The 27919-nt window shown below is 36.2% G+C and overlaps 1 protein-coding gene across 2 annotated transcripts in view; it reads right to left on the reverse strand.

The window, feature by feature from the left end:
- THEMIS (thymocyte selection associated) overlaps nucleotides 1-27919 on the reverse strand; it is a 212414-nt gene that overhangs the window by 19542 nt on the left and 164953 nt on the right. For both annotated transcript variants that reach the window (XM_074187552.1, XM_074187551.1), the window contains exon 5: nucleotides 2150-2303. In XM_074187552.1, the coding sequence (XP_074043653.1) occupies nucleotides 2150-2303 (154 nt within the window). The remainder of the gene's footprint in view (nucleotides 1-2149; nucleotides 2304-27919) is intronic.

A 27919-nucleotide genomic window follows, 5' to 3' on the forward strand; every position in this document is an offset into this window, starting at 1 on the left:
AAGCCTTTTGAACTTGATCATATATGTAAAATGAAGATGATAGCATATCACCTGCCTCATAGTGTGAATTGAGCAAAAAAAGTACTTTATAAATTGTAAGACAACATAAAGATACTAGATCTTATCATTAGTAGAAGCAATAAAAGTTAAACCCAGAATTATATCATTGGTATCTTAAATTTAAAAAGAACATTTTTCCTCCTGGGGCAACTAGACCTGAAGTCAGGAAGACACATCTTGCTTAGTTCAAATCTGATCTCAGAAACTTACTAGCTATGTGGCCCTGAGCAAGTCACTTAACCCTGTTTGCCTTAGTTTCCTCATCTATAAAGTAATCTGGAAAAGGAAATGGTAAATCAATTGAGTATCTTTGCTAAGAAAGAACAAAAAGGAGTCAGAAACCTGACTGAAATGACTGAATAACAAGAAAATTTTTTTCCTTAATTTCTTGACTAAAGTTAAGCGATTACTGTAATTCCCTCTTGTCTTAATTCTGTTTCAGTTAAAATCGTTGAGTCCCAAATAAAAATGAACTGGGTGTGTTTCTAGATCTGTTTTAAACTTCCCAGCAAACACAGATGGAGGAATCCAGTGATAATAGTCTCTTGCAAAACAGGAGTCTCCTGTAAACCCACAGAACCGACAAAAAATAGACCATACAGTCTATTATGACTAAGATTCAGAACTTTGATCTTGGGAATTGTGTATCTGACACCTTTCACAATCAATACTTTTAAGAAAAAAAGATAGTGTCAGTGCATAAATAAAGCCCTGGGACTCAATATACTACATCAGTTTCTACCGAGTAGTTGTTTCTTTTAAATTCACACTTGATTAGCATTTGGAATTTGGAGGAAATGCAATCTCCTTGGTTTTCAAAGTCTTTTGCAGAATTTCATTTTTGTCAGTCAGAAAGCTCCAATGACAAGGTAATAAGGAAAACTCTATGGGATATTTTTATGCTAGTGTCAGAAGTCAGTAAGTTCACTACATAAAAGAACCTAATTTGTATAGACTGACTTTGGTGCAGGAATACTTCAGGAGCATAATATCTGGTGTATTGACTTTGACATGCCCTTGTGGGATGGAGGAAGGGAAATGTAATGATACAAAACTGAGAAAGTGGGGACAGGAATGTATAATAGGCAGAAAACCAAGAGGGAAGAAGCAAACGTATGCTTGAAAAAAGATCAATTTGTCATTAGTTTTTCTTGAAATTATGCATGGGAGTACACAGCATTATTGCCGTATAAGTAGCTTTAGGCTTTTGTTCTATCTATTTTGTGCCATTCATTGTGGGAAGAGAGGAGAGGAATTTCTAGGAAAAAATTTTTTTGATCCTTCATTTTAGTCCTGAACACTCAAAACTTCTTTATAGCTAACCTAGAGACACTCTCTCTCTCTCTCTCTCTCTCTCTCTCTCTCTCTCTCTCTCTCTCTCTCTCTCTCTCTCTCAGATTGTGATCTTTTGGTCAATTACTAGCAAACACTCAAAGGCTATCATCAGAATCTTTCACTGCCACCTTTCTAACTTAAAAAAAAATATGTTCTTTTCCTATAAGACACCTGATTCCAACCCTTTAATCATTTATGTGACATTTTAAATGAAAATACTAAAACTTTATTTCCATAGCTGAATCAGCAATCTCAAATAGGAACATTTTCCCTGGCCAGGAATGACCATGGCTGAAGCAAGCATAAATAAAGCTTGCCCTTCTCCCTGGGTCTAATTCTTGGAAAATTGGGAATATGTATTTCACTGATCTGAGCATAGTTTAACATTGCCATTGAAACCTCCAACACACTCTCCTCTTATCAGAACTGACATTTTTTTTTAGGTTTTTGCAAGGCAAATGGGGTTAAGTGGCTTGCCCAAGGCCATATGGCTAGGTAATTATTAAGTGTCTGAGGTCGGATTTGAACCCAGGTACTCCTGACTCCAGGGCCGGTGCTTTATCCACTGTGCCACCTAGTGGCCCCCAGAACTGACATTTCTATGGGACTTTTAGGACTGAGAGGTTCACTTTGCCTGAGGTTCTCATTCTAGCTGAAGTAATGAGGGAAACAAAATGCCTACAAATTGAGCATTTATCAAATTCAGGGTTAGACTGTGACATATTAACAAATGAAATCATATTGCATAACTGACCTCTCATCATGCTGGTTTCTGCTAATGCAGTTGTCCTGATCAAATCCTGCTCTGTCTCCGAATGGGTCAAATCAATTTGACAACTAACTGGTAATTTTGAAGTGGCAGTTGCTTGCTCCGAGTGCAGGTTCTTGGCTGTTTCTACACGGAGACTCTGAAATTACACAGGCCAGTATGATTGATTTCACAAGTAAATTATTAGTCCAAACTGAATACTTTCCAGAGATGTGACAAGGAAGAGCATCCATCATATTATAGGTCATTTCTACAACTCTGAAACGGAATCTCCCACATGTCAAAGTAAGTTACAAATCACATTTCCATCCATAGATTGTGGTAATATAGGTATGGTGAAATGCTGCAATTTAAACAAGAATAAAAAAGTCACCCTGAGCACAAAAAATCATCCTCCAAGGATACACTTGAGCATTGCTCTCTTCTTAGAAAGCTTTTTTGAATGTGCTTCATTTAAAATGAATTTTAACTTGACTATTCACATTTTATAGTTCATTAATTCTGAGTCTCTCATTACTCTCCATGTCATAATCAGCAATATACTTCATGTTTGGTTTATACTTATTCCATAAACAAAGTAAATCATACTTTCATTTCAAAATGATGCCCATTTTCATCAGCATTATAGAAATTGTCCTAGTTCCTCTACTCAATCTGGAATAACAAGTCAAGATAAGAAAGGATTATTAAGGCATACATGGCATTAATGAACATTAAAAATTCATTTCAAGTTTGATGATGACACAGTGTTTGATGTTGTCCTGACATACTGCACGCTTCAAAAGATCCATCAAATAAAAGCAAAAATTCAAACCCTTCATCTGAAATTGTGCATTCAATACTTTACCACATCACCAAAGCCCAAGTGGATGTTTCCCACTATGTATAGAACATCTAAGAATGTTCATAGGCAGCTTCCACACTGTGCAAAGTAAGCGGTAGTTAGTTATCCAATCAATTTAGTATATGTAGTCAGGGAAACTAGGTCACTTAAAATAAAATATCAACCCTAAGGCCTGGATAATCTATATTGACTGTACACATTAATCGAAATGAACTGGCTAACTGCCAGTTCTCTTCTATACTTTGTGCTATAGATCTAGAATGTTTTATATTTTTCACAAGTCATTTCATAAAAAAAATAGGAATCTTAGATACTGTCATTTAAAGATGATATGAATCCAAAACTCTCAAAATAAATATGTATTAAAAGTATATATTATATATGAATATATAGTATATTTAGTATTTATCATGAATATTATAATAAAAATAAAATTTAACCCTTGCCTTTTGCTAACCTGTATCTTAGGTTAAAAAAAAAAAAACATGACTCCCAACAACCTAAAGAAGTTCAACCAATATGGTGAAGAGGAAATGAGCTCATGTTACATGAAGATCCACTAAAAAGACTGAAGATATTTAATCTGAAAAAGAAAAAACTCAGGGAATCGTGATACCTGCCTGAAATATTTGAAGAACTATCATATGAAAGAAAGATTAGATTTATTTTGCATAGCTCTAGAAGGTTGAACCAGGAAAAATGGGTAGAAAATTTAAAAAGAAACCCATCTTGGATTTATTATTAAGACACACTTCTTAATGAGTGGAGCTGTCTCAAAGGGGAATGGACAAACTCAGGAAGTGGAGGCTTATTATAGAGCTTCAAGCAGAGTCTGGTTGATTTTGTTAAGTCTTAGAGTGAGGATTTTTTTTATGAATTCAGCTTGAATTAGGTGGTCCTTTCCAACTCTAAGATCTGTGATTCTAAGAGATGAACACTCATTCACTGAAGTTAAGTTTAAGATGGATTGATATGAAAGACCTGAGAGTAATTATGTCCCTGACTTTTCCAAAGCTCAGTTTCCCATTTGTTGGCTATGTGCTAGGTCATTCAAGCCACTTTCCGTTGTTGGCTGCAGACATCCTAGATGTGGTCAAGGAGGTAAAGACTTTGACAAAATAGGCAAAAAGAAAGTAATGTAAAGATACCTTAGATCAGGAAGATAACGGGGGATTCAGGACACTCTAATCTTACTATCCCTGACCTGAAGTTACTGCCTTACTTTTTTTTTCCTCTTTCAATTTTAAAAGACAAAGTTACAGAAGCTGAAACAAGGCGCAAACACCAATAATATCCACTATTGTTCACTACTTAAGTATATGGGCCAATGTTCGTCCTCAACAAACTAGAAGCATCAATGTGGTTTCCCAAAACCAAGCCTGCACTTGTTCCATCCTATTTCCCACCCTTTGGCTAGACTTCCTGCCTACTTAGGCTAACACAGAGAAACATTTGCTCATTTCCCAGGAATGTAGCTATGAGCATCCCATTCAAAGGAGAAGTGTGGGTCACCCAAAGGGTCTGCATTAAAAATACTGGAGCAGATCTTTCATGTACAAAGAATCCTGCACTTTGTCCCCCACCCACCCACCTTGCCTTGCTGCTTCCCCATAAATGCAGTTATTCCTCATTTATGTTGTTATTGTTGCCCTTTCCAGTGGCTCTCTTTTTAATTGGGAAATCATGCCTGTTGCACTCTGAGAGGTTAATTTGTGGCCAAAGGGGAGGAAAAATTCATCTTCTTTTGAATTATGCAAATTGAAACCACAACGGAATAAAATACACATCACATTTATGGTCAGATTAGCTCTCAGTGAAATTAGTTTTGAATTAGAAAACATGTGAAGTGGAATCTCATTTGAAGAGGGTCCAACAGAGTAAAGTCTGCTGCAGATGGCAGATGAGAGCCACGGTATAGCATAATAGGGTAGACCCTAGGACAAATATTGTAAATTCTTCTCTGAAAAATTGTGATTATAGTCCTCCCAACCTTCCAGCACTAAAATAGAGTCTTTTAAGGGAAAACTTTGTAAAAAAATTTTTTTCAACCTAATTTATTATTTGACATAGGAACCACTATAATTTTTTTCTTTTCATATCCTTGAATATTTGTTATATGTGATGTTATACTAAGTCTGATTTTAGAGACAGAGAAGAGGACCTAAGTTCAAGTTCTAGTTCTGACGGACTGACTCTGATACCTTGGATCAGTCACAGCCTATGAGAATCAGTTTCCCTATGAGAAAGCAACAACAGGTGAAAAGTAATTTGTAACTTTTAGAGTATTTAATATATTTGAACTAAGAGTTTGTTATATAATCGTGAGCTAAAATCAATAGGGTTTCAAATCTTGATTCAAAGTTTCCAATTTCCATATACTATAGCAAGTAATCACCTCTGATGCAGCAAAATTATATGGACTGAGAATTCTTACTTCCCTTAACCTTACATAAAGTTAGGAAAAGCTTTGAATTTAACCACATTTTGTTTTTAGTATAATACTTTTATGTTTCCAATTCCTTCCTTACAGCCCACAAATGCTCTGCTTTCTTCCCAACTTCTGTTCTTCCCACCAGTCATATTCCATTTTAATAAGCTTATCTGCCCCATGTTCAATTCCTTTAGGACTGGGAGATAGCAGTCACACTGTTTTGAAGTCAAATAAACAAATCTAAACTCTAATATTGACCAGTTTTAAATTTTAACCAACACATATTTCTCCATATTCTCTCCCAAAATACCTTTAATTTTCTAAAAATGAAGTTTCTTCAATACAACTTCAAGAAGCAATGGGAAAAGGAAGAATTTCAGGTCCTGTGTTAGACCAATAGAAGAGAAAATGGGAACTGTGGAGAAATTTTGGATGCCTTCAAGTCACTTCATTGATCCTCTAACAACTGATTTCTGGAGACAATGACATTTGTTAATATTAAATGCTCTATAGTTTCAACTTCCTTGATGCACACATCTCATTTGTTTCTCTTTATAGTTTTTAATTAGCACAAGAATTTTTTAACCTCATTTTGTAGATGTGGAGACTGAGAAATGAATTGATTTACCTGAAGTCCAAAGCTTGTTAATGATAGAGACTGTACTAAGATCAAATTTTATAAAGAACTGACATCCCTTCCTTCAGAGTCCAGATTTCTACTAGGAAAAAGTGGGCTCTTGTCAGTTAACTTCAAGTTTTGGCTCTTCTCATTTTACCAAATGGAGAGGAAATTAAAAATCAATAAATAACTAATAAGAAGAAGCTAGAATACAGTATCCAATGAAAAAAGTACCGGAAGAGGAGAAATAAGAAGTGCAAAGTTCCAATGCAGATCTATCTTTCTATATGGTATCATTGGAACTCACTTCTTTGGCAACAAGTTGGGAAATTGAATAGAACACTGGGTCTTTCTGTCAGGAAAACAAGTTCAAATCTAGACTCAGATATTTACTAGCTAGGTGACAATAGGCAAGTCAGTTAACCTCTATTTGCCTCAGTTTCCTCAATGTAAAATGGAAATGATAATAGCATCTACCTCCCAGGTTTGTTATAAGAATCAAATGAGATAATATTTGTAAAGCACTCAGCATATTCCCATGTAAAGGATGTTGCTGATGCTGTTGTGATTGACATTGTCAGTAAAGGGTAACCTGTAGTGATCATCTAGCTTATTTAATACTAACTTTAACTAAAAAGTCATTACTATATATGTATGCATGGCTGACCTTCCAAAAGACTGATATGGTGCTCATTCTCTACCTGTGCTGTATAATGTTGGATAAATGACATATTTTGAGCTCAATAACTTTATCTGCACAATTAGGAAGATATAATAAATAGCTTATTTTAGCTCTAACATTCTATAAATCTCTACTTTTCATATGTTGCAGTATGTTTAGTATTTCTTCTGTTTAAACTTCTGTGTCACTTCTCTTTTTTTTTCCTTTGTCAGGAAAAAACTACTGTTTCATTTGTCTATATGTTCAGTTTCAATAGTAGTAGTTATGGTATTGTGGAAAATATAACAGACCTGGATTCCAAAGACCTGGATCTATACCCACACATAATGAACCCAGATTCATAATGACCACCTTTGTGACATGGTGCAAGTCACTGAACCTCTCTGGGCCCCAGTTTCCCTTAAAATTAAGAAATTGAATTCAACAGGCTCTTTAAAAAAACCTTTCTAGATAGATGATCCCCAAAAGAAACAACTTTCTTTTCTAGATAGGAATTATAGGAGTAAAAATCAAGAGCTAGTGGGACCCAAGTTGGAGACCTTTGGATCTAACTCCCTCAGTTTATAGATGAGGAAAACGAGGTTAAGTGACATACAAAGTCTAGGTTTATTATGCTAGTAAATTTTGAATAACATAATTTTTGTGTTAATAACTTCTTTATCATTATCTTAAGTTTAGACAATCAACAGAACAATAAATCAAGTGTGTATTTGTAGCTTTTGATGATTTCCAAACTGTAAAACTCAGGAGCCAATATGATTGAGCTCCAGCATATGCCAGCAACAAAATCATACAGGTGGCAAAATCATGTCAAAGATAGGAAATAAACCAGATCTTCTGATTTCAGAACCTGTATAGTCTACTATGCCATGGATTTGTTAGATCTGCTGTAGCAAAAACAGTATTTATATATTTTAATGGTACTCTGAAAAATATTGGATTTTTAAATTTATATCTGATGTCATAAAAATATTAGCCTTATTAATCTTCTGGATGTAGACAGTGAATTTTAAGCATGTTTTCATTTTTTGGTATTTTTTAAGTTAATGCTAATGTAATCTTAATATCTTTATAGATGTTCAATAAAAAAATCTGAAAATGAAGAGAAATCATAAAATGAGGGAGTAAACACTTAAAAATCAATAGCTCCCTACTGCTTGCAGTATAAGGTCTAATCCTTTTAATCTGGTCTGGTTCCAGATATATTTTTAGTTTTATTTCCCTATTCAAGTGTTCAGCTCCAACTAAACATAATTCTCTAAAATCACCATGACCTTCCTCAGCTACCTAATTATACTCATACTTCTGCCTATAGTGGAATGTCCTTCTCTTTGCAGGTCTGGGGAAATATGACCTTCTTTCTAAGAACTTCCATAACATACAATAAATAAACTCACAGCATGTTGTAGTTCTGCAACCTACATTTTATATTGAATTTTGCATTATTATCTTCTCTCTTCATCTAAGTTATTCGTTCCTTAAGGAACAGGGAACAAATCTTTTTCATCTTTGTTTCTAGTGCTCATCATTGGTGACTTCCACAGAATGGGTGGTAAATGTTGGTCAACTTGAAAAATTCTTCCTCATACACATCACTTGCCAATCTCCACTCCCCATCTCTTTCAGCTATGTAGTATAGTGAAAAAGAAGTTGGACATGGAACCAAGAAGAGAGCTGAGTTCAAATTTGATCAAATTTATTGTGTGACCCTGGGCAAGTCACTTAACCTGTTTGCCTCAGCTTCCTCATCTGTAAGGTAGGAGTAATAATATCACTTCCTTCCCAGGGTTGTTATAAGAATCAAATTAGATCATAATTGTAAAGTGCTTAGCACATATACACTATATAATGTTAGTTATTATTATTATTATCCTCTAAAATGGTTGATCGTCTCTTTCTCCAATGCCCTGGCTGTTCACATTCATTTTTATGAAAAACCTATAACAGGCAAAATTGAGACCATATATACAGGACCAATCCACTAAGATTGGAAGTGTGTGTATTTATGTATATATGTATGTATGTGTATGTTGGGATAGTTTGGGATAGAAGAGATTCAGCTAAAAAGAGCAGCAATTTAAGACAGCCTATTTGAAAGGAAATCAATAAGAAAGAGGAAGTGTATTAGAAGATATTCTGTACACTCAAGTTGTTAAAACCGAAGGACAGAAGGAACTAGTATATCTACTGCCCAATTTAAATTATTTTCCTTAGTACTTTTTCTCTTTTCAATGCATTCACCACAGAATGTTTACTATAATTATTTCTACTTGTGTCTAGCACTGTTAGACTGGTAAGTTCCATGAAGTCAGGAGTCAAAGTTTATATTTTGTTTATGTTTCTCTGTTTTTTAGTCCACTCTTTGCTTCTGTACACTCTTTTGTTCAGTTGTCTTTTTTTTAGTTATACCCAATTCTTCACGACCCCATTTAGGGTTTTCCTAACAAAGATACTAGAGAAGTTTCTCATTTCTTTCTCCAGTTCATTTTACAGATAAGAAAACCGAGGTGAACAGAGTTAAGTGATTTGACCAATGTCACACAGCTGTCTGAAGGACAATTTGAGCTCAGGAATTTAGACTTTCAGGTTTCAGGTCTATGACTCTGTCCACTATGCTATCTAGCTGCTCTCTGCCTAGTCTAGGCATTTAAGAAATCTTATTGAATTGGATATATACATATATGTCTGTGTATATATATATATATATATATATATATATATATATATATATATATATATATATATACATTCACACACATACATGAAATTGAAACAACTATTCTTAGATTAATTATGCAAAGGAAAACTTTTCCAGAAAAAGGTGAATTTAAGCTGAATGTCTCTTTGGACTCTCGAATTTCACCCCTTGCAATAGTAAGATTTTTGAAAAGGTTCTATAGCAGAATTTGTTTACTTTAGGTAGTAAAAAGGAGTCTTCCATTGAAATCCTCTCACAGTGTGGTGAGTACGAAGCATCTTGATGGATATGTCAGTGAATGCCATTTTCTCACAGGTACGACCAAGTTATAAAGAACATGCACCCTGAGGGTATATGTGGGTGTGTATGCAGTGATGTCAAGTGTATTTATGTAATCCCAAAGAGGATGCTAGTTAAATTTCAGAACTTTCAGCCAGAACTACTTACCAAGTTCATGTATTAAGACTTCAAGAAGTTGGGGTTTGTTTCCAATAGAAGAACTTGTACCAGAATATAGACGAGATTACATTCATTTATTATCTTGAAATGTTCCTAAATCGCTAAAAGTCTCATTTTAAAGTAGCTGACACTTTTTGTAGAGGCAAAGAATTGGAAATAGAGGGAATGTCAATCAATTGGGAATGATTGAACACATTGTGATATATGTATGTGAAGGAACATTATTGTTCTATAAGAAATCATGAGGGAAGGGATTTCAGAAAAGCCTGTAAAGACTTACATGAATTGATGCAGAGTGAAATGAGCAGAACCAGAAGAACACTGTAACATGTGGTGATGGAGTGATGATCAACTATGATGGACTTAGTCATTTCAGCAATACAATAATCAAAGACAATTTTAAAAGACTTGTAACAGAAAATAACATCCATATCCAGAGAAGGAAATGTGGAGTTTGAATGAAAATCAAATTTTTTTATCTTCAGTTTTTAAAAGTTTCTTATTGTCATTTTTTTCTCTCTAATGTTTTCTTTCTTCCATTTGGATTTGATTCTTTTCCTACAACATGATCAATATTGATTTATGTTTCGCATGGTAATAAATGAAGAGCCTATATCAGATTGCTTTCTATCAGGGTAGGGGGAGGGGAAAAAATTGTAGACCTCAAAACCTTGCTAAAAAATGGTTGGTAAAAACTACCATTGCATGTAGTTGAAAAAAAAAGAAATAAATAAAATATTTAAAAAATAAAAAGGTGCTATATATTAGTTCCTACAAATTTTAAACTTTCCTTTAAAAGTAATGATGAAAAACTATGTATAGACATCTCAAAGAATTAAAGTCTCTTAGCTATCTTGATACCTGTCTCTGCACTGCCTCTCCTTGCTCCTCCCTCTCCCTCCCCAACCCTGCCCCCCCAAAAAACACATACATTACAGGCACTATCTGGATGAAATTTGCACAAGCTCACAGGAGATACATGGCAATTAATGCTCACAAATGGGAATGAGTCAATTTTGGACTCAACATCAGCAGCCTCTGTAACTGCAGGGACTATGCAGGTGGGTACCATTTAGCCAGCTGTTGTTAAGAATAGATTTTCACAGCAGTAAGATAGAGCTCTTCAAATGAAGGCTATCCTCTTGATAACTAGATCTCAGAAAATTTTGAGAGAGGTGGGGAATGGAAAAAGGACCTTCTGCCAAACCTGTTTGAATTACATTTGTTTTTCTGGGAAGAAAACATTAGCTAGTGCTACCTCTAATAACTTAAATGCTTTTCTAATATTCTCTCTGGTTCTGAGGGGAGCAATGCCTTTCAGTAAAAAAAGAAGTCTATTTCCAGATGTTTTGAGATTCTAAAGCACTCAGTTTATTTAAAATACCTTGCATATGACATGCTCTACTTAAAACTAAAAAGACAAGTCTTAATAACACTGGGAAGCATATGTATGCTGAGCAATTTGTTAGACTCAGACATACAAGACAACATCATAAGTTCTATGAATGCAGCTACAGACCTTACGGAGCAATGTGACTGGATACCAACCAGAGTAGTGTACAGGAAGAATTGTGTTAATTCATCTAGGAAAAAAATTATTAGAGAACCAGATGAATAAACATAGTTCTTCTATTAATATTATTACTTCTGGATGTCAGTAATCACACTTTCAATCTGTCGATACTTATGTAAATAATAATAATAATTAATAATAATAGCTAACAGGGTGGCTAGGTGGCGTAGTGGATAAGGCACTGGCCCTGGAGTCAGGAGTACCTGGGTTCAAATCTGGTCTCAGACACTTAATAATTACCTAGCTGTGTGGCCTTGGGCAAGCCACTTAACCCCATTGCCTAGCAAAAAAAAAAAAAGAGGTCATAATAATAGCTAACATTTATATAATATTTCAAAGTTCTCAAGGAATTTTACAAATATCCTCTCATTTGATCTCCACAAAAGCCAGGTAAGGTAAATGCTTTTTATCCACCCCCCCCCACTTTTTACTGATAAGAAATACTAAGGCAAACAGAAATTAAGGAATTTTTGCCAAAGTTCATAAGGTTAATCAGTCTGAAGCAGGATCAGACTCCAAATCTAATACTTGATTCACATGTCCATCTAGAGTCATTTGGGTGGTGTGGTGAATAGAGCATGGGCCTTGGAGTCAGGAGGACAGGAGTTCAAATCCAACCTCAGACACTTGAAACTTAGTAGCTATGTGTCCTTGGGTAAGTCACTTAACCCTGATTGCCTTGCATCCAGGACCATCTCCAGTTGTCCTAATTCATATCTGGCCAGTAGACCCAGATGGCTTTGGAGGAAAAAGTGAGGCTGGTGGCATAACACAGCAGCTCCTTACTCAAAAACAAGTAGTATCACCTCCCTAATGTCCAGGTCTTCTTTGAGAATGAAGGACAAATATCCATCACTATCTAGCACCTCCTATTTGACAGGCTCTGTGCTGGGGGTTACAAATATGAAAAAGAGAAAAGCAGTCTCTTCCCTCACCAGGCTTACAAGGAAGATAACATGAAGAGGAAATTAAAAAAGAGTCTAGGAGGTATGAAGCTGTTTGACTGTTGTCATTTGTTCTTCATTTTTGAAAAGGACCAGTAAAATCAGGAGAGTGATGTCTTGACTTCCAAGTGAACTGGATTTAAATGAGGGAGAACTGTGCAAAATCACAGACTTCACTCTCTCCTCTAGAGTCAAGGACAAGGGCAAGACAGAAGCCAAGAGAACAGGCCATGGTCCTAGATGCAGTGGAAGTCCTTAGTCTTTCTAAGCTAAGTTCTTTCTCAGGGTTTCCATTTGAAGAGAAGGTAGAGATAGTCCAGAGTAGTGAGAAATGAATTCTCTGAGTCAAATTTCATCTTTAAATGGTGATTTGGAAGTTCATAGTTCCATCTTTCATTCAAAGCTACAGAAAGTAGGAATGAGGGAAGTGTATCAAGATTGATGTAATCTTGTTAGTGGAGCTGTGAACTCATCCAACCTTTCTGGAGAGAAATTTGGAACTAGGCCCAAAGGGCAACAAAAATGTACATACCCTTTGATCCAGCAATACTTAGGCCTATACCCTGAAGAGATGATGAAAAAACATCACTTGTACAAAAACATTCATAGCAGCCCTGTTTGTGGTGGCAAAGAATTGGAAATCAAGTAAATGTCCTTCAATTGGGGAATGGCTTAGCAAACTGAGGTATATGTATGTCATGGAACACTATTGTTCTATTAGAAACCAGGAGGGTCGGGATTTCAGGGAAGCTTGGAGGGATTTGCATGAACTGGTGCTGAGTGAGATGAGCAGAACCAGAAAAACACTGTTCACCCTAACAACAACATGGGGGCAATAACCAACCTTGATGGACTTGCTCATTCCATCAGTGCAACAATCAGGAACAATTTGGGGCTGTCTGCAATGGAGAATACCATCTGTATCCAGAGAAAGAACTGTGGAGTTGGAACAAAGACCAAGGACTATTACCTTTAATTTAGAAAAAAAAAAACGGATATCTTATTAACTGATCTTGCTATCTCTTACTATTTGTTTCTTCCTTAAGGATATGATTTCTCTCTCTCATCACATTCAATTTGGATCAATGTATACCAATGAAAGAATGTAAAGACTGACAAATTGCCTTCTATGGGGGGGGGGGGTGAGGGAGGGAAATAAGATCAGGGGGGAAAACTGTAAAACTCAAAATAAATAAAATCTTTATGAAAATGTAATCTTTCAAGATGAGGGTGTTCTCAAAATTAGCCTAGATCTTCTAGGAAGATCAAAGTTAATCAGACTCAGATTCTTACTAGCTTTGTGGCTCTGAGCGAGTCACTTAACCCTGTTTGCTTCAGTTTCATCATCTCAACAACTAGATATCTGGTAGACATCTTAAACTCAATATGTTCAAAACAGAATTCATCATCTTTTCTCCTAAACCCACCACATCCTATGTTCCTTATTACTGAAAAGGGCAAAATCATCCTACTGGTTCCTCAACTGACAACTTGGGAGTAATCTTAGACCCCTCACCCTCTCACCTCTCACACTCAAGCTATGGTTAAGGTTTGATAATTTTACCTTTGCAAAGTCTCTTAAATATGCCCCCTTTCTCTCCTCTGACTGCAATAACCTGCTCGTGGCTTGTCTACAGTCCCTCTCCCACTGCAATCCATTCACCATTCTGCCAAGAAAGTGATTTTCCTAAAAGACAGATCTAAAAAGGTCATTTTCCTAATCAATAAACTCCAATAACTTCTTATTTAATGCCCCCAGGAGTTGATATAAAATAAGTCTGAGTTTCAAAGTTCTTCTGAACCTAACCTCTTCCTAACTTTCCAGTTTTCTTACACCTTAATTCAAAATGAAGAGTGTATATACTTTGATACAATGGCACTGGTCACTTAGTTATTTTATAAATAACCCATTCTTTCAGTTCTAGCCATTTTCTCTGGTTGTCCACCATTCCTAGATTTCTCTCCCTACTTCACTCCTATAACTGACCTCCTTGGCTTCCTTTAATTCCCAACTAAAATCACATCCTTGACAGAAAGCCTTCCCCTAACCTCCTTAATTTCAGTGCCTTGACCCATTTTCTATTTATTCTGTATTTAGTTTGTTTCGCATTGTATTTATTTTTATGTTTTCTCCTTCATTATACTGGAAGCTCTTTGAGGGAACATGTGATCTTTTGTCTCTTTTTGTATCTCCAAAGGTTAACACAATTCCAAGAATATAGCAGGTGCTTAATAAATTTTGATTGATTGGTATATTTTTATTTGAAGAATTTCTGTTATGCCTATTCGCTATCTACTTGGATAAATGCATTTACATATTATTTACTTTTTGTGATGGTCTTTTTTATAACTATCATTTGGTGAAAAGGAACCAAGTTTGTGGGTTAAAATTTGGGTTGTTGGGTGGCATAGTGGATAAAGCGCCGGCCTTGGAGTCAGGAGTACCTGGGTTCAAATCCGGTCTCAGTCACTTAATAATTACCTAGCTGTGTGGCCTTGGGCAAGCCACTTAACTCCATTTGCCTTGCAAAAAACTAAAAAAAAAAAAAAATTGGGTTGTTCTTCCTGTTTAAGAGACAGAGACAAGAGAAGTTGGCCGTTTTGAACCAAAAAATTAGCAATGTAAGCAGACCAGCAATACTTAAGAAGGAAGATGAGATACAAATCTAGTCCAATATTTCTGTTTCTCAGAAGAAAACAGAATAGCCAGACTCATGGCTTCTTCTGTTCCCTTCAGGGCAGGAATCAAAGTCTTCCTTGGAGAGAGAAGGGAGAAAGGAAACAAGTAATTACTAAGCACTTGTAAGCCAACAACTGTTCTAAAAGCTAGGGATACGAATAGAAACAAAACTTATCATCCCTACCCTCCTGGAGTTTAAATTTTAATGAGAGAAAACAAACCACAAAAGGGAGTGAAACGGGAAGGAAGGGTTGGACAGACAGTGGTATCTTCCATAGACATATGACTTTAAGTCCAAAAGCCCAGGAAGTGAATAAAGACTTGTCTGGGCTCTTCCACAGAACAGATACTCTGGGAGGAACTAAACAGTGGAAGGAAAAGACCAGCTTTACAGAGGCAGTTCAAGTTCAGAAAATTGCAAGGATGATTAGATGTTCTAGGGTGAGGAGGCCTCAGGTTTAGATCCAGAATAAGATAGCATGGTTTGGAAATTCAGGAGCCAAGAAATAACCAGGAAGGGGAAAAAACGTAGGTAACATTCCATAACTATTCAATGTTCCCTTCAACTCCCGGTCTATGTGAATTTATATCATTTATATCCCATGTGAATTTATATAATGTCTATACATCATTTCATTTTAGCCTCACCATAATGCTGTGAAGCAGGTCCTACATTTATTATTTTCCCCATTTTTATAGATGAAGAAAGTAGAGTTTAGAGAATTTAAGTCATAGCAAGGAAGAGTCAGTAGTCAGATTTGGACCTAGATGTTCTTGACTCATAGTCACATATTTTATGTACCAAATGACAATGACTTGTAGCAATCTCTGATAGTCTTTCTTACTCTGACATTCAACAATTCTTATTCCTATTTCTGAATTTCTCATAGATATGGCCTTTGGAAAAAAAAAAAGATGATATTCTGTGTTTCAATAACAATCACTATTGTGCAGGGGCAGGGATAAACCAGTCTAGTATAAACAGTCATCCCTTATTTGAAACTCCCCCAAAATAATAAAAGGATAAAGTTCATATTATTAATATACTATTTCATTCTCTCTCTTTTTTTTAGCCCACCCTCTTAGGGCTATACCTTTGATTAAAGGAAGCTCATTGATAGGAGAGAAGTAGGGATTCTGAGCTTACAGAGGCTCAGAGACCTGAGAGAAGAGAAAGCACTTTTGAAAAGTAAGAAGTCAGGGCAGTTAGGTGGCGCAGTGGATAGAGCACCCGCCCTGGAGTCAGGAGTACTTGAGTTCAAATCCAACCTCAGACACATAATAATTACCTAGCTATGTGGCCCTGGGCAAGCCACTTAACCCCATTGCCTTGTAAAAACTAAAAAAAAAACAACAAAAAACTAAGAAGTTCCCTACAAATGCAAGATGTTACTCTAATTATCAGAGTTGCACCACAGCTGATAGAGGACTCAAAAGTGACAAAGCACAATACTCCTTCTGACACATGAAACTGAAGTCCACAGAGATTAAGTAGTTTTCTAAACTCTCAATCAGAAGCAGGCTCATATTAGATTCATAAATTTTCAGGTCCATGGTCAAATCACTAGAATTGTTTGCATCTTGACCCCTATCAATCCATTCCCAGCATGATCTGAAGCAGTGGGAAAAGAGATTATATTTCCCTTCTTCTATCTATTACCCTTATCAAAGGGTCTAGGAACTACTGCAAAGATAAAACCAAAAGCCATGAATGAACAAATAAAAGGATTCATAAAGAAAGGTGTGTGCCAAAACAGAAAGGTCTTTGTAACTTTTTTTTTTCAGTAGGGGAAAGTGGAGGTGGGGTAGGTGTGCATCTCTTGAAGACAATCCTTGTGCAAATTAAAACAAAAATGTTAAACACCAAAAATTATTGACATTCCTTTACATTTCCAATGAATATAATCCTTTGTATCTTACAAATTCCTGGTTAGTTGAATGAATGAACGTTGGTTTCCATAGCAGCTTTGTTCCTTCTGTCTTTGTATCCTGACTTCCAATATAATGTTCTCCCATGGGAAAGATGGGAGTTCAGTTGGAGTACCACCAATACCATCATGGATCAAGATGCTACCTGATAAGCTAAAAGTTATCCTGGGATAGTGACCCTGCTAAAGTGTGTTTAGAATGACCAACTGGGTAAACCTTAAATTATATGTGGGGTATAGAGTCTATTTCTCTTTTGGGGGTCAGGCAGGATCAGACTGAAAGATCTGCAGAATCACAGTACTTCAGTACAGGGTGAAGTTAATTACTTTAGATGGTTTAGGAATTATACAAACTTTTCATTCTGATTGCTGAGTAGAATCATTTTAGATTCTTTATTTTTTCACTACACTTTCCCTGGCAAATAAATACCATAAGAAAAGCATCTTTAAAGTCTAGAGAGGGATGGCTAGGTTGCACAGTGGATAAAGCACCAGTCCTGGAATCAGGAGTACCTGAGTTCAAATCCGGACTCAGATACTTAATAATTACCTAGCTGTGTGGCCTTGGGCAAGCCACTTAACCCCATTTGCCTTGCAAAATCCTAAAAAAAATAAAATAAAATAAAGTCTAGAGAGTGTGATGTGGGGAAAATGAGGGAAAGACTTGTTTAGATTCCAGAACCAGGGGTTCCCACATATAATATTGATAGGGAGGTTGGTGGGTTCTGGGACAAAATCACAGAAAGGAGAAAATTGAGCTTTACTTTGCATGACTCAGGTATACCAAGTCAGAACTGAAGATAGCAATTCCCTCATGAAGTGAAAAAAGAAAACTCTAGGTCAAAGGATAAAAGTTCTCCAGATATGTTGGGAAAGAAACTGATTCAGAGGAGCTGATTCCTAGGAAGCAAAAGCCCAAGAGCTTTCAACCTAGTGGAAAATCTTTTATAGGAGCAGAGTTTTTTTTTTTCCTTCTTCAATAGCATCTGTATAAGGGCAAATGCAAGAAAGACTTTTCATTCAACATTCATTTTCATACACATTCAATAAACAAACAAAAATATAATTATAGAATTTCAAAAAGTAGGCTTATTGAGAGAGGAAATTTTTCATTTTTTTTCTTTCCATCTCCACCTTACAGTGCATTGTCTGACACACAGGTGTGTTGTATTAATTTTTAAAATTTGTTAACATGATTATTAAAAGGAAATATCAAATATCATTAATAATGTTCAAGAATGCCTAATGGTATCTAGTGTTTCTGAATGCATATTTTAATCATATTGTGGCAAATAAAAAATTCCTCTAATATTTAATGTAAATAAATCCACTGAAAAACAAGCCTTGGAGGTGGGGAAATACAATTTTTCCTTTGTAATTTGATATACCCACCAGATGGCAGTCTTTCCTATCTCTCTTTCTAGAATAATTTAAAACGAGGTAATAACGGCTGACAAAGCAATTCTATTAGATCTATTTACAATATTCAAATATGTGATATCTGCCATCCCTCTGTGGCTCCAAGATTGGATTCCTCTCATTTCAAAAGAGGCTTCTATGAGCAGAGGCTCAGTCCATACATACATCTAAGCAACAAAGGCTATTTACATAAAATTTAAGGTTTAAGCCAGACAGCCCTCTTAGGATCTCAGTTTGGCACTTCTTGTTGATATGCCAGAGTCAGAATGACTGGGAAATGCCCCTGAGGATGTTTCAGTATATTGTTTGCTTTTTAAAAACAAAAACAAAACAACAAAAAACAAAAAGAGCCAGAAGGGCCAGATATGAAGTCCAAATATTCACTTCTGTTCAAATTCTCTTATCAGATCCAATCTTCTAAAATACCTAATAACTTAACAATGCTTCCAGACTGCAGGAAAAATGCCACCTTATACTGTAAATGCAATTTACTCTATTATAAATACATATGTGCATGGCCAAGCACAAAATAGCTTGACAGATGTGCTGGCTGTGAGAAGTATACTCTGTAACTGCCTAGATGTAAGCAAATCACAAACAAAAGCCAGAAATTCTAAAGGCCTCTTGTAATGATCAGTAACATTTGCATGCAAGAAGGGGAACTGAAAATTCAGTGAGTTACTATTTTGCCACAGGGAAACTTAATGAGTTTCTAGAGTCATTTTTCTTTAAATTCATAAATTCATGTGGTTCAGGATTAGCAGGGTGCTCTCTCAACTTTACATAGGCAATACACAAAAGGAGAAATAACCTTTTTCCAGCAGGTCATCTCATAGAAGCACAGATTTGGAGTTGGAACTAGAAAGTCCAACTTTTTCATTTTTACAGATGAGGAGACTACTATAGAAAAAGGTTCAATGACATGCCCAAAGTCACACAACTAAGAGATGTATATGGTAGGGCTTGGACACAGGTTTTCAAGAAAACAATCCTAGGAGATGGGGGTCTGCAACCATGTAGTGGCAGTGTGTGTGTGTGTGTGTGTGTGTGTGTGTGTGTGTGTGTTGGGGGGGGTCATATTATAAGACATATTATAAAGATAGAAGTGACAAACCTCAGCATCCAACTGGATATGAGGAGGGGAAGATTGAAAAAGAATGAGGGGGTGGCTAGGTGGCACAGTGAATAGAGCACCAGCCTTGGAGTCAGGAGTACCTGGGTTCAAATCCGACCTCAGACACTTAATAATTACCTAGCTGTGTGGCCTTGGGCAAGCCACTTAACCCCATTGCCTTGAAAAAAATTAAAGAAAGAAAGAAAGAAAGAAAGAAAGAAAGAAAGAAAGAAAGAAAGAAAGAAAGAAAGAAAGAAAGAGAATGAGGGGTCAAGGATGATACCCAGGTTGTATGTTAGAGAACTGAGAGGATGTGATACCCTCAACAGAAATAAAGAATTTTGGAAGTAGGGATGGTTTGGGGGAGGAAAAATAATGAGATCTGTTTTAGACATGCTGAATTTAAAATGTTTACAAAAATTTCAATTCTAGATGTCTAATAGACAGTTGAAAATATGAAATTGGAGATCAAAAGAGAGGTTAGGACTGGATAAACAAACTTTTGAATAGTCAACAGAGAGAGATGATAATTGAGTACAATGGAGATCACCAAGTGAAAAAGGATGAGAAAAGATGAGAGCCTAGAAAGAACCAGTATAGATACTTAATGATCTGGAAAGGAGGCAGTAAAGAAGACAGAGAAGGGGTGGTCAGATAAGTAGAAGGAGAAGCAGGGGAAAGTTGTCCTGAAGATCTAGATATAAGAGAATATCAAGGATGAAAAAGTGATCAACCTCATGAAAGGTTATTACATTACATTAGTTTACAGAAAGTTTAGAAAAGAGTGAAAGTAGATGAAGTAGACAAAGCTTTCTAAAGTTTTAGCAAACGTAAAGAAGAAGAGAGCTTTTGAGATCTGGGTCAACAATCACTAAATGGCATAGGCATACCTAGAACATGGCCCTTAAGTAAAACTATGGTGCTCTTGTTTACTAAGAAGGGTTGAAGAGTACTTCTGCCATGTCTTTTACATTAGCATAGACAGTTAAGCATAACAAATGAAGATTTAGTATCAAAAAACCTGAATTTGAATCTCAACTCAAGCTCTGATTAGCTCTGTGACCCTGAGCAATTAATATCTCTCACTCCCAATTTGCTCATGTATAAAAGAAGGGATAATAATTGCAACTAATACTTGGGGTTGTTGTGAAGATCAAATAAGTAAAGTATTTTGCAAACCTAAAAATGCTATAGAGATTTTTTCTTATTGATATTGTGATTATTAGTATTAAACTAGTTGGAAGGAAGGAGAAAGGAGAGAAAAGAGGTGAATAGAGAGACAGGAGGGAGTAGGAAGGAGGAAGGGAAAGAGATTTTTAAAAAGGGAGGAAGAAAAGAATAATAGAAGGAAGGGAAGAAGGGAGAAAAGGAAGGAAGGAAAGAAGGAAGGAAGGAAGGAAGGAAGGAAGGAAGGAAGGAAGGAAGGAAGGAAGGAAGGAAGGAAGGAAGGAAGCAATTATTAAGTATCTACAATGTGCCAGACATTGTAATAAGTGCTTTACAAATATATTATCTCATTTGATCCTTATAACAACCCTAGGAGATATTTCTATTACTAACCCAATTTCAAAGTAGAGGAACTGAGGAAGAGAGAAATTAAATGACTTACCCCGGGTCACACATCTAATAAGTGTCTGACTCCAGACCCAGTACTCTATAATGAAGGATAGTAATTCTTTGTAATTATTTTTTTTTTGGTTTCTGCTTGCCCAAGGTCACACAACTAAGTAGGTATTAAGTGATTTGAGCTCAGGTCCTCATGAATCCAGGGCCCATGCTCCATCCATGCCACCTAGCTGCCCCTGGATATTAATTCTTTAGACAATCCTAAAGAATTTAATCCATCTGTGGTCATCTGAGTGTAAAAGAAAATGTATTCAGGCTTGAGCATAGTGAACTACTACTGGAAAAATCTAGTTTCAGTCCTGATTTAGCCACTTATAAACTGTGGCACCTCAGACAAGTCATTACTCTAAACTTTTTGAAAATGGGAAAAGTATATGTACCACACTCTTTTAATGAGGAAAAAAATGTTAAACTATAAAATACTGTATAAAATAAACAATTTTAATCACATTTCAATTTTGTTAAATTTGCTAATTTTTAATTAATCAAATTTTTAAAAAGGAAACTTCTCCTGTTTCCCCAAATCTGTCTATAAAATTTTATCTCCCACCATTAGGGAGACTTGTATTATTATATAAGCATCCTGGATACCACTGCTCATTCTTTTCCTTCCTAAATCTGGCTCTTTTTTTTAGTTATTAACTTGATTTCATCCTGCTGTTGCCATGTTTACCCCATTTAGCTGAATTGAGTATAGAGAGGGCATCCAACAGTTTTGTTTTATCAGCTCTAATGGAACAAAGTTATTAATTTGAAAAATAAAGTTCAAAATATCTTAAAGAGAAAGTTTTAAGGCTGAAAAGTATAAGACTTCAAGCATTGGATGCTAGCTGTTATAAGGCTAAACTCATGTAGGAGGCCTAGGAGTGCTCAGAGACTATGTGAGGTTCATAGGTGGGGATTATGGAAATTTCATTGTACAAATGGGAAGATGACTAATCATTCTTGCTGTATTGCAGCAGACAGGATGGAAGAGGAGCATCATAAGAGAAATAAAAGATAATGACACCTGAGAACTGAGTCATATTTTTAAAACAAAAAGCCATTCCCCAATTGACAAATGGTCAAAGGATATGCAAAAGCAATTTACAGATGAGGAGATCAAAGCAATCCATAGCCATATGAAAAAATGCCCTAAATCATTAATTAAGCTTCTCTGAGGTACCACCTCACACCTCTCAGATTGGCCAATATGACCAGGAAGGATAATGATCATTGTTGTAAGGGTTGTGGGAAATCTGGGACACTATTACACTGTCGGTGGAGCTGTGAACTCATCCAACACTTCTGGAGAGCTATTTGGAACTATGCCCAAAGGGCAGCAAAAATGTGCATACGCTTTTGACCCAGAAATACCACTACTGGGTCTATACCCTGAAGAGATGATGAAAAAGGATAAAAACATTACTTGTACAAAAATATTTATAGCAACCCTGTTTGTGGTGGCAAAGAAATGGAAATCAAGTAAATGTCCTTCAATTGGGGAATGGCTTAGCAAACTGTGGTACATGTATGTCATGGAACACTTGTTCTATTAGAAACCAGGAGGGACGGGATTTCAAGGAAGCCTGGAGGGATTTGCATGAACTGATGCTGAGTGAGATGAGCAGAACCAGAAAAACACTGTACACCCTAACAGCAACATGGGAGTGATGTTCAGCCTTGAAGGACTTGCTCATTCCATCAGTGCAACAATCGGGATCAATATTGGGCTGTCTGCAAACGAGAGTGCCATCTGTATCCAGATAAAGAGCTGTGGAATTTGAACAAAGTGCAAGGACTATTTCCTTTAATTTAGGGGGAAAAAACCCAGATATCTTATTGTCTGATCTTGTTACCTCTGAGACTTCTCTTTTCTTCTCTAAGGATATGATTTCTCTCTCATCACACCCAATTTGGATCAAGGTACAACATGGAAAGAAAGTAAAGACTGACAGAGTGCTTTCTGTGGGGGTGGGGGTGGGGGGGAGGGAAGCAAGATTGGAGGGAAAATTGTAAAACTCAAATAATAAATTTTTAAAAAAATGAAAAAAAAAAGATAATGACACTCGTGAGTCTGTTTTAAAAACAGAAACCAAAGAACCATAGAAAATATCTCAGAAAATCCTCAATCTACAACTGAAAGGAATCTACAAAGTGTTACAGACAACCCTCTCATTTTGTGGTTCACTAGTTTTAGTCCATTCTGACTTTTCATGATCCCATTTGGGATTTTCTTGGCAAAGACACTAAAGTGGTTTGCCATTTCCTTCCTAAGCTCATTTTATAGATAGGGATACTGAGGCAAATAGGGTTGATTTACCTAGGATCACACAGATCAGATTTGAACTCAGGAAGATGAGTCTTTCTGACAGAGGTCCAGGACTCTACCCACTGCACCGTCTAGCTACCCCATTCCTGTCATTTTATAGATGAGTGAACTGAGGTCAAGAGAAATTATATGACATCTCAAGGTCACACAAATAATGAGACATGAAGGTAATGTAAGGCTGTGGGGGGGGAAACATTGACTCTACAATCAAAAGACTTGAATTCAAATCCTGAACCAGATATAATCTTTGTGAATGAGGATATTTCATAATCTACCTGGCCTTAAATTTTCTTAAAATGGGGGACTGAATTATATGATCCCCAAGGTTCCTTCTATCTCTAGATCCATGAATGTATTATTTGAATACAGTTCCTCTGACTCCATAGCTTTTATGCTCTTTCCAGTGTGAAAGTCAGTTAAAAAAAAAGCAACAAAAAAATCTCAGAGCAATAGCAACAGGAATCATTCTGTGATGTTGTCCTGGGTGATGTTGGGTGGGCCTATTCTATAAGAATTTCTCTATATTTATGATGGGATACCACTCCTCCCATTTCTCTTCACCCCATGAGTACAAAGAAGTTATCACAGTTGATATCACATGGAATTGTCTCTGAGGCCACAGCTGTATGAGGAAATCACAAAATCAAAAAAAAAAATTGTCCATCTGGTCTTCTTAACCATCATAATGAAGAATTTCAAGAGCGCAGCCAATCCAATTGATTCTGCAGAAATTGGCCATAAAGAATTACTAAAAACAACAACAACTTTTCAAAAAAAAATACTGGTTGATTAAAGTGACCTGATATAGATCCTGTCTACTGGCTTTCTTCAGGAGGAATGACAATGTAAACTAGTCGATCAAATTCTTTATTTTCTCACTGGCTGAAAGTAAAGCTGCTATGGGGTTACAAATGACTTTAGAGAAGGAGATGACTTATTTATTGAAGCAATCTGTGATGGACATAGCATTCCACCTCCAGAGTGCATTTATGAGCCACCAGGGCTATGAGATACAAGCCATAAACTATTTATTACAATCTTAAAAAAAACCTACATACAACACAAGAATAACACTTTGCATTACCAGCCAGGACTATTATTAAAACAACCCCAAAAAACTCTACTTTATCTTTCGTACATTTTAGAATTGAAAACTATATACACATACATATATATTTTTTCATATATGTGCATATTGATAGGTGAAAAGTCCTTAATATTTCTATTTGTTCCACTTTCACAAACACACAAAAGCACAAAGAAAGAATAAAGACAGCTCCATGAGGAAATGCTATTACAACCTCCAAGAATACATCATACTTTGCAATTTCCAAACAGAAACCATGGTTTATATACACAGAGGCAGCAAAATATAAGCCACTATAAAATAAGTGGCAAACATATGGGTCAGCTTAAGGTTTCCTTTAAACTTGCCTTTTCATTTTATTTTCTGGTGAGCTTTCTGTGTGTGTGTTTGTGTACGTGTGTGTGTTTGTCTTTGTATCTTTCTATGCTCTCTATGATTTCTATGCTCTCTCTCTCTCTCTCTCTCAGACACACACACACACACACACACACACACACAGACACACACAATCAAATAATGACCACTACCTGATTTAAATCTAAAACTATCATTTTTATTTCATTCAGTGCCTTTTTTATGAGCTTGAAAATAGCTCAGAGAATAGCACTGTTTGATGTCACTCATCAAATTTCATTTGCAACATTAAAGACTTAGAGCTATAAGAGGAAGAAGCCTCCAGGCATATTATGTGTTGTGCTGTGAAACCACATAAAGATATAAAATGGGGTATACAAAAAGAATGGGCCAAATATGGAAACACAAAAGTAACCAAAATAACATTGGGGTTGGGGAGAAAAGGGAGGAGAAGAAATCTTTCCAAATAGAAGGGTTTATATACCTTAGGATGAGTGGAGAGTATGATGTAGAATACTGGCTCTGGAGTTCTTAATCCTGCCATTTCTCTTATTTTGAAGGTATTTTGAATTTTTTCATCGCTAGGATAACTTCCCACTATTAGCATACAAACTACTTGATATTAGCAACTGCATTTTGTTGTTTATATTGTTTCTGTTGCTGTTGTCATGGTTTCCCCAACACCTACTAGAGTGACTAACTTATAGCAGGTAATTAATGTAAATAGAAAAGGATAGGATAGGCTGGGATGGGACAGGATGGGACGGGACAGGATGGGACGAGCTGGGAGAGGATGGGATGGGATGAGATGGGATGGAATGGGATAGGATAGGATAGGATAGGAATAATAATACAATAGAAAGATAGTCCAGTAAGAAGATGGAGAAGCAGATGGAGATGGAGAAACAGAAAGTTAGAAAGAACTGTCTTTAGGTTCAGCCTCTTTCAAAAACTTGGTTTGACTCTAAATTAGACCCCACACACACACACACACACGCACTGAAAGTGACTGAAAATAACTCGACATGGTTCAAAAGAAAGGGCACTGGCCTCAGACACTTGATGATTGCCTAGCTGTGCGACCTTCAGCAAGTCACTTAACCCCATTGCCCCTTAAATAAAAATTCTAAAAAAAAAAGAAAAGCAAGGGCACTGGATTTGGAGAGCGAAGACCTTGATTCAAGGCCTAGCACTACAACTTGCTCACTATATGACTCTGGACAGGTCATTAACCTTCTCTGGGTCTCACTTTCTACATAACCACTCTTCCAGTTCTATATCTATGATCCTATGAAATTCTCTATGCTTCAGTTTCCTTCTTTGTGAAATCTAGATTTTACTAGACTAGATCAGGGGTTTGGTTTTTATTGTGGGGTTTTTTTTTTGGCCTTTTTGCAAGGTAAGTGACATACCCAAGGACACACAGCTAGGTAATTATTAAGTGTCTGAGGCTGGATTTAAACTCAGGTCCTACTGATTCCAGGACTCTTGCTCCATTCACTGAGCCACCTAGCTACCCTGAGATCAGGATTTCTTAATGTAAAATTTCAGTCTATAAAGCTGGGGGGGGGAGACAAATTATCTTTATGTCAATATAATTGCCTTTCTTTGTAATCATATGTATTTTATTCTATGCATTTAAAAACATTCTGAGGCATCCATAGAGTTTACCAGGCTGCCATGACAGAAAAAAAGCTTAAGAACCCCTGAATGCCATTTTCTATGGCTCTGAACAAATCTTTTTTAGACCTGCTCTTATCTGAGTTTAAATAAGAACTCACTTGGGCTTTGGACGTAAACCTGTAGACTCTCCAGGCCCAGGGTTCATCTGAATATCTGGTTTTTATATCCAGCAATGCATAAACTCAGAACCTTATGCCAAGCTGACAAAGATTGCCAGAAAGGCTTTTATCCAGTCTTTTTATTGGCAATTTTGAAGTACCAAAATGGCAGGTTACTATCACAATCCCATCTATTTCTTGATAAGCAAAATGGAGATAAGCAATGAATGACGGGTCAGATTAAAAGTTAAGGTTATATGAGATTGCTAGGGATGGAACTGGTAGAGAAGCAATTTTATCAGAGCTCAAAAATTTTTCTGTCAGGTGACAGTTGATCCTAGAATAGATAATCACCAACCACTACCAGGAGAAATGGCAGAATAAAGTGAAGGAAGTTGAGATAGACAAGCTCATTGCAGGGTAGCAAAGAGAACATTAAATATAGAAAAAAGGGAATATGAAGGACATTTCTTCCTGCATTTTACAAAGTGTCATTTATTAAACAGGCTGACCTGGAAAACCAAATTATCTTAGAAATAATATATAGCAAGAATAAAGGTCATTCATTTCAAAAGCAGTTTTGCGGGGGGGGGGGGGGGGGGGAGGAAAGGGAAGTTTAGGAACAAAGCATGCCTATAAACTGGCATAGACCAGAGTGGCGTTTAAAGGTGAAAGAGCCACTAGATGGCTGTCTTCTCTGTGTTAAAAATAATGAATTCCCTGCTCTGGTTATGCTACTATGTAGCACCTTAATTTCAAAAGTTTATAACTTGCTTGAAACATTACAGATAATTGAAATTAAGGATGTGGCACCTCAGACTGGGAAGGACATTCTATTTTTCTCCTCAATTTTTCTCCCACCAAAACACCAGGAAAATGAAAAGTTGCCTTGACATTTGAAAATTAAGATATAGGAATGAAACGGGGGGAAAGAAGTGCACAAGTAAGAAATGGCCTGATGTTTAAGAGAAATGGAAGAAATGTTTAAGAAAAATGGAAAAGCAAGAGGTTTTTTTTTAACTTTTGTTTTTTGTAAAGAGTGAGGTGATTTTATTATGTTGGAGGAGGCACTGTCACTGCCTTAAAATTAACAAAGATGGAAGATTAAAAATCTTCTTAGGATATTTATCTCTTTAGGAAGATAGGTTTTTCCCTTGGTCACTATGCTGATGACTAGAAATACATAAATACATATATGTAGTATG

This window comes from Macrotis lagotis, chromosome 5 (assembly GCF_037893015.1).
Source record: "Macrotis lagotis isolate mMagLag1 chromosome 5, bilby.v1.9.chrom.fasta, whole genome shotgun sequence".
Lineage (NCBI taxonomy): Eukaryota > Metazoa > Chordata > Mammalia > Peramelemorphia > Peramelidae > Macrotis > Macrotis lagotis.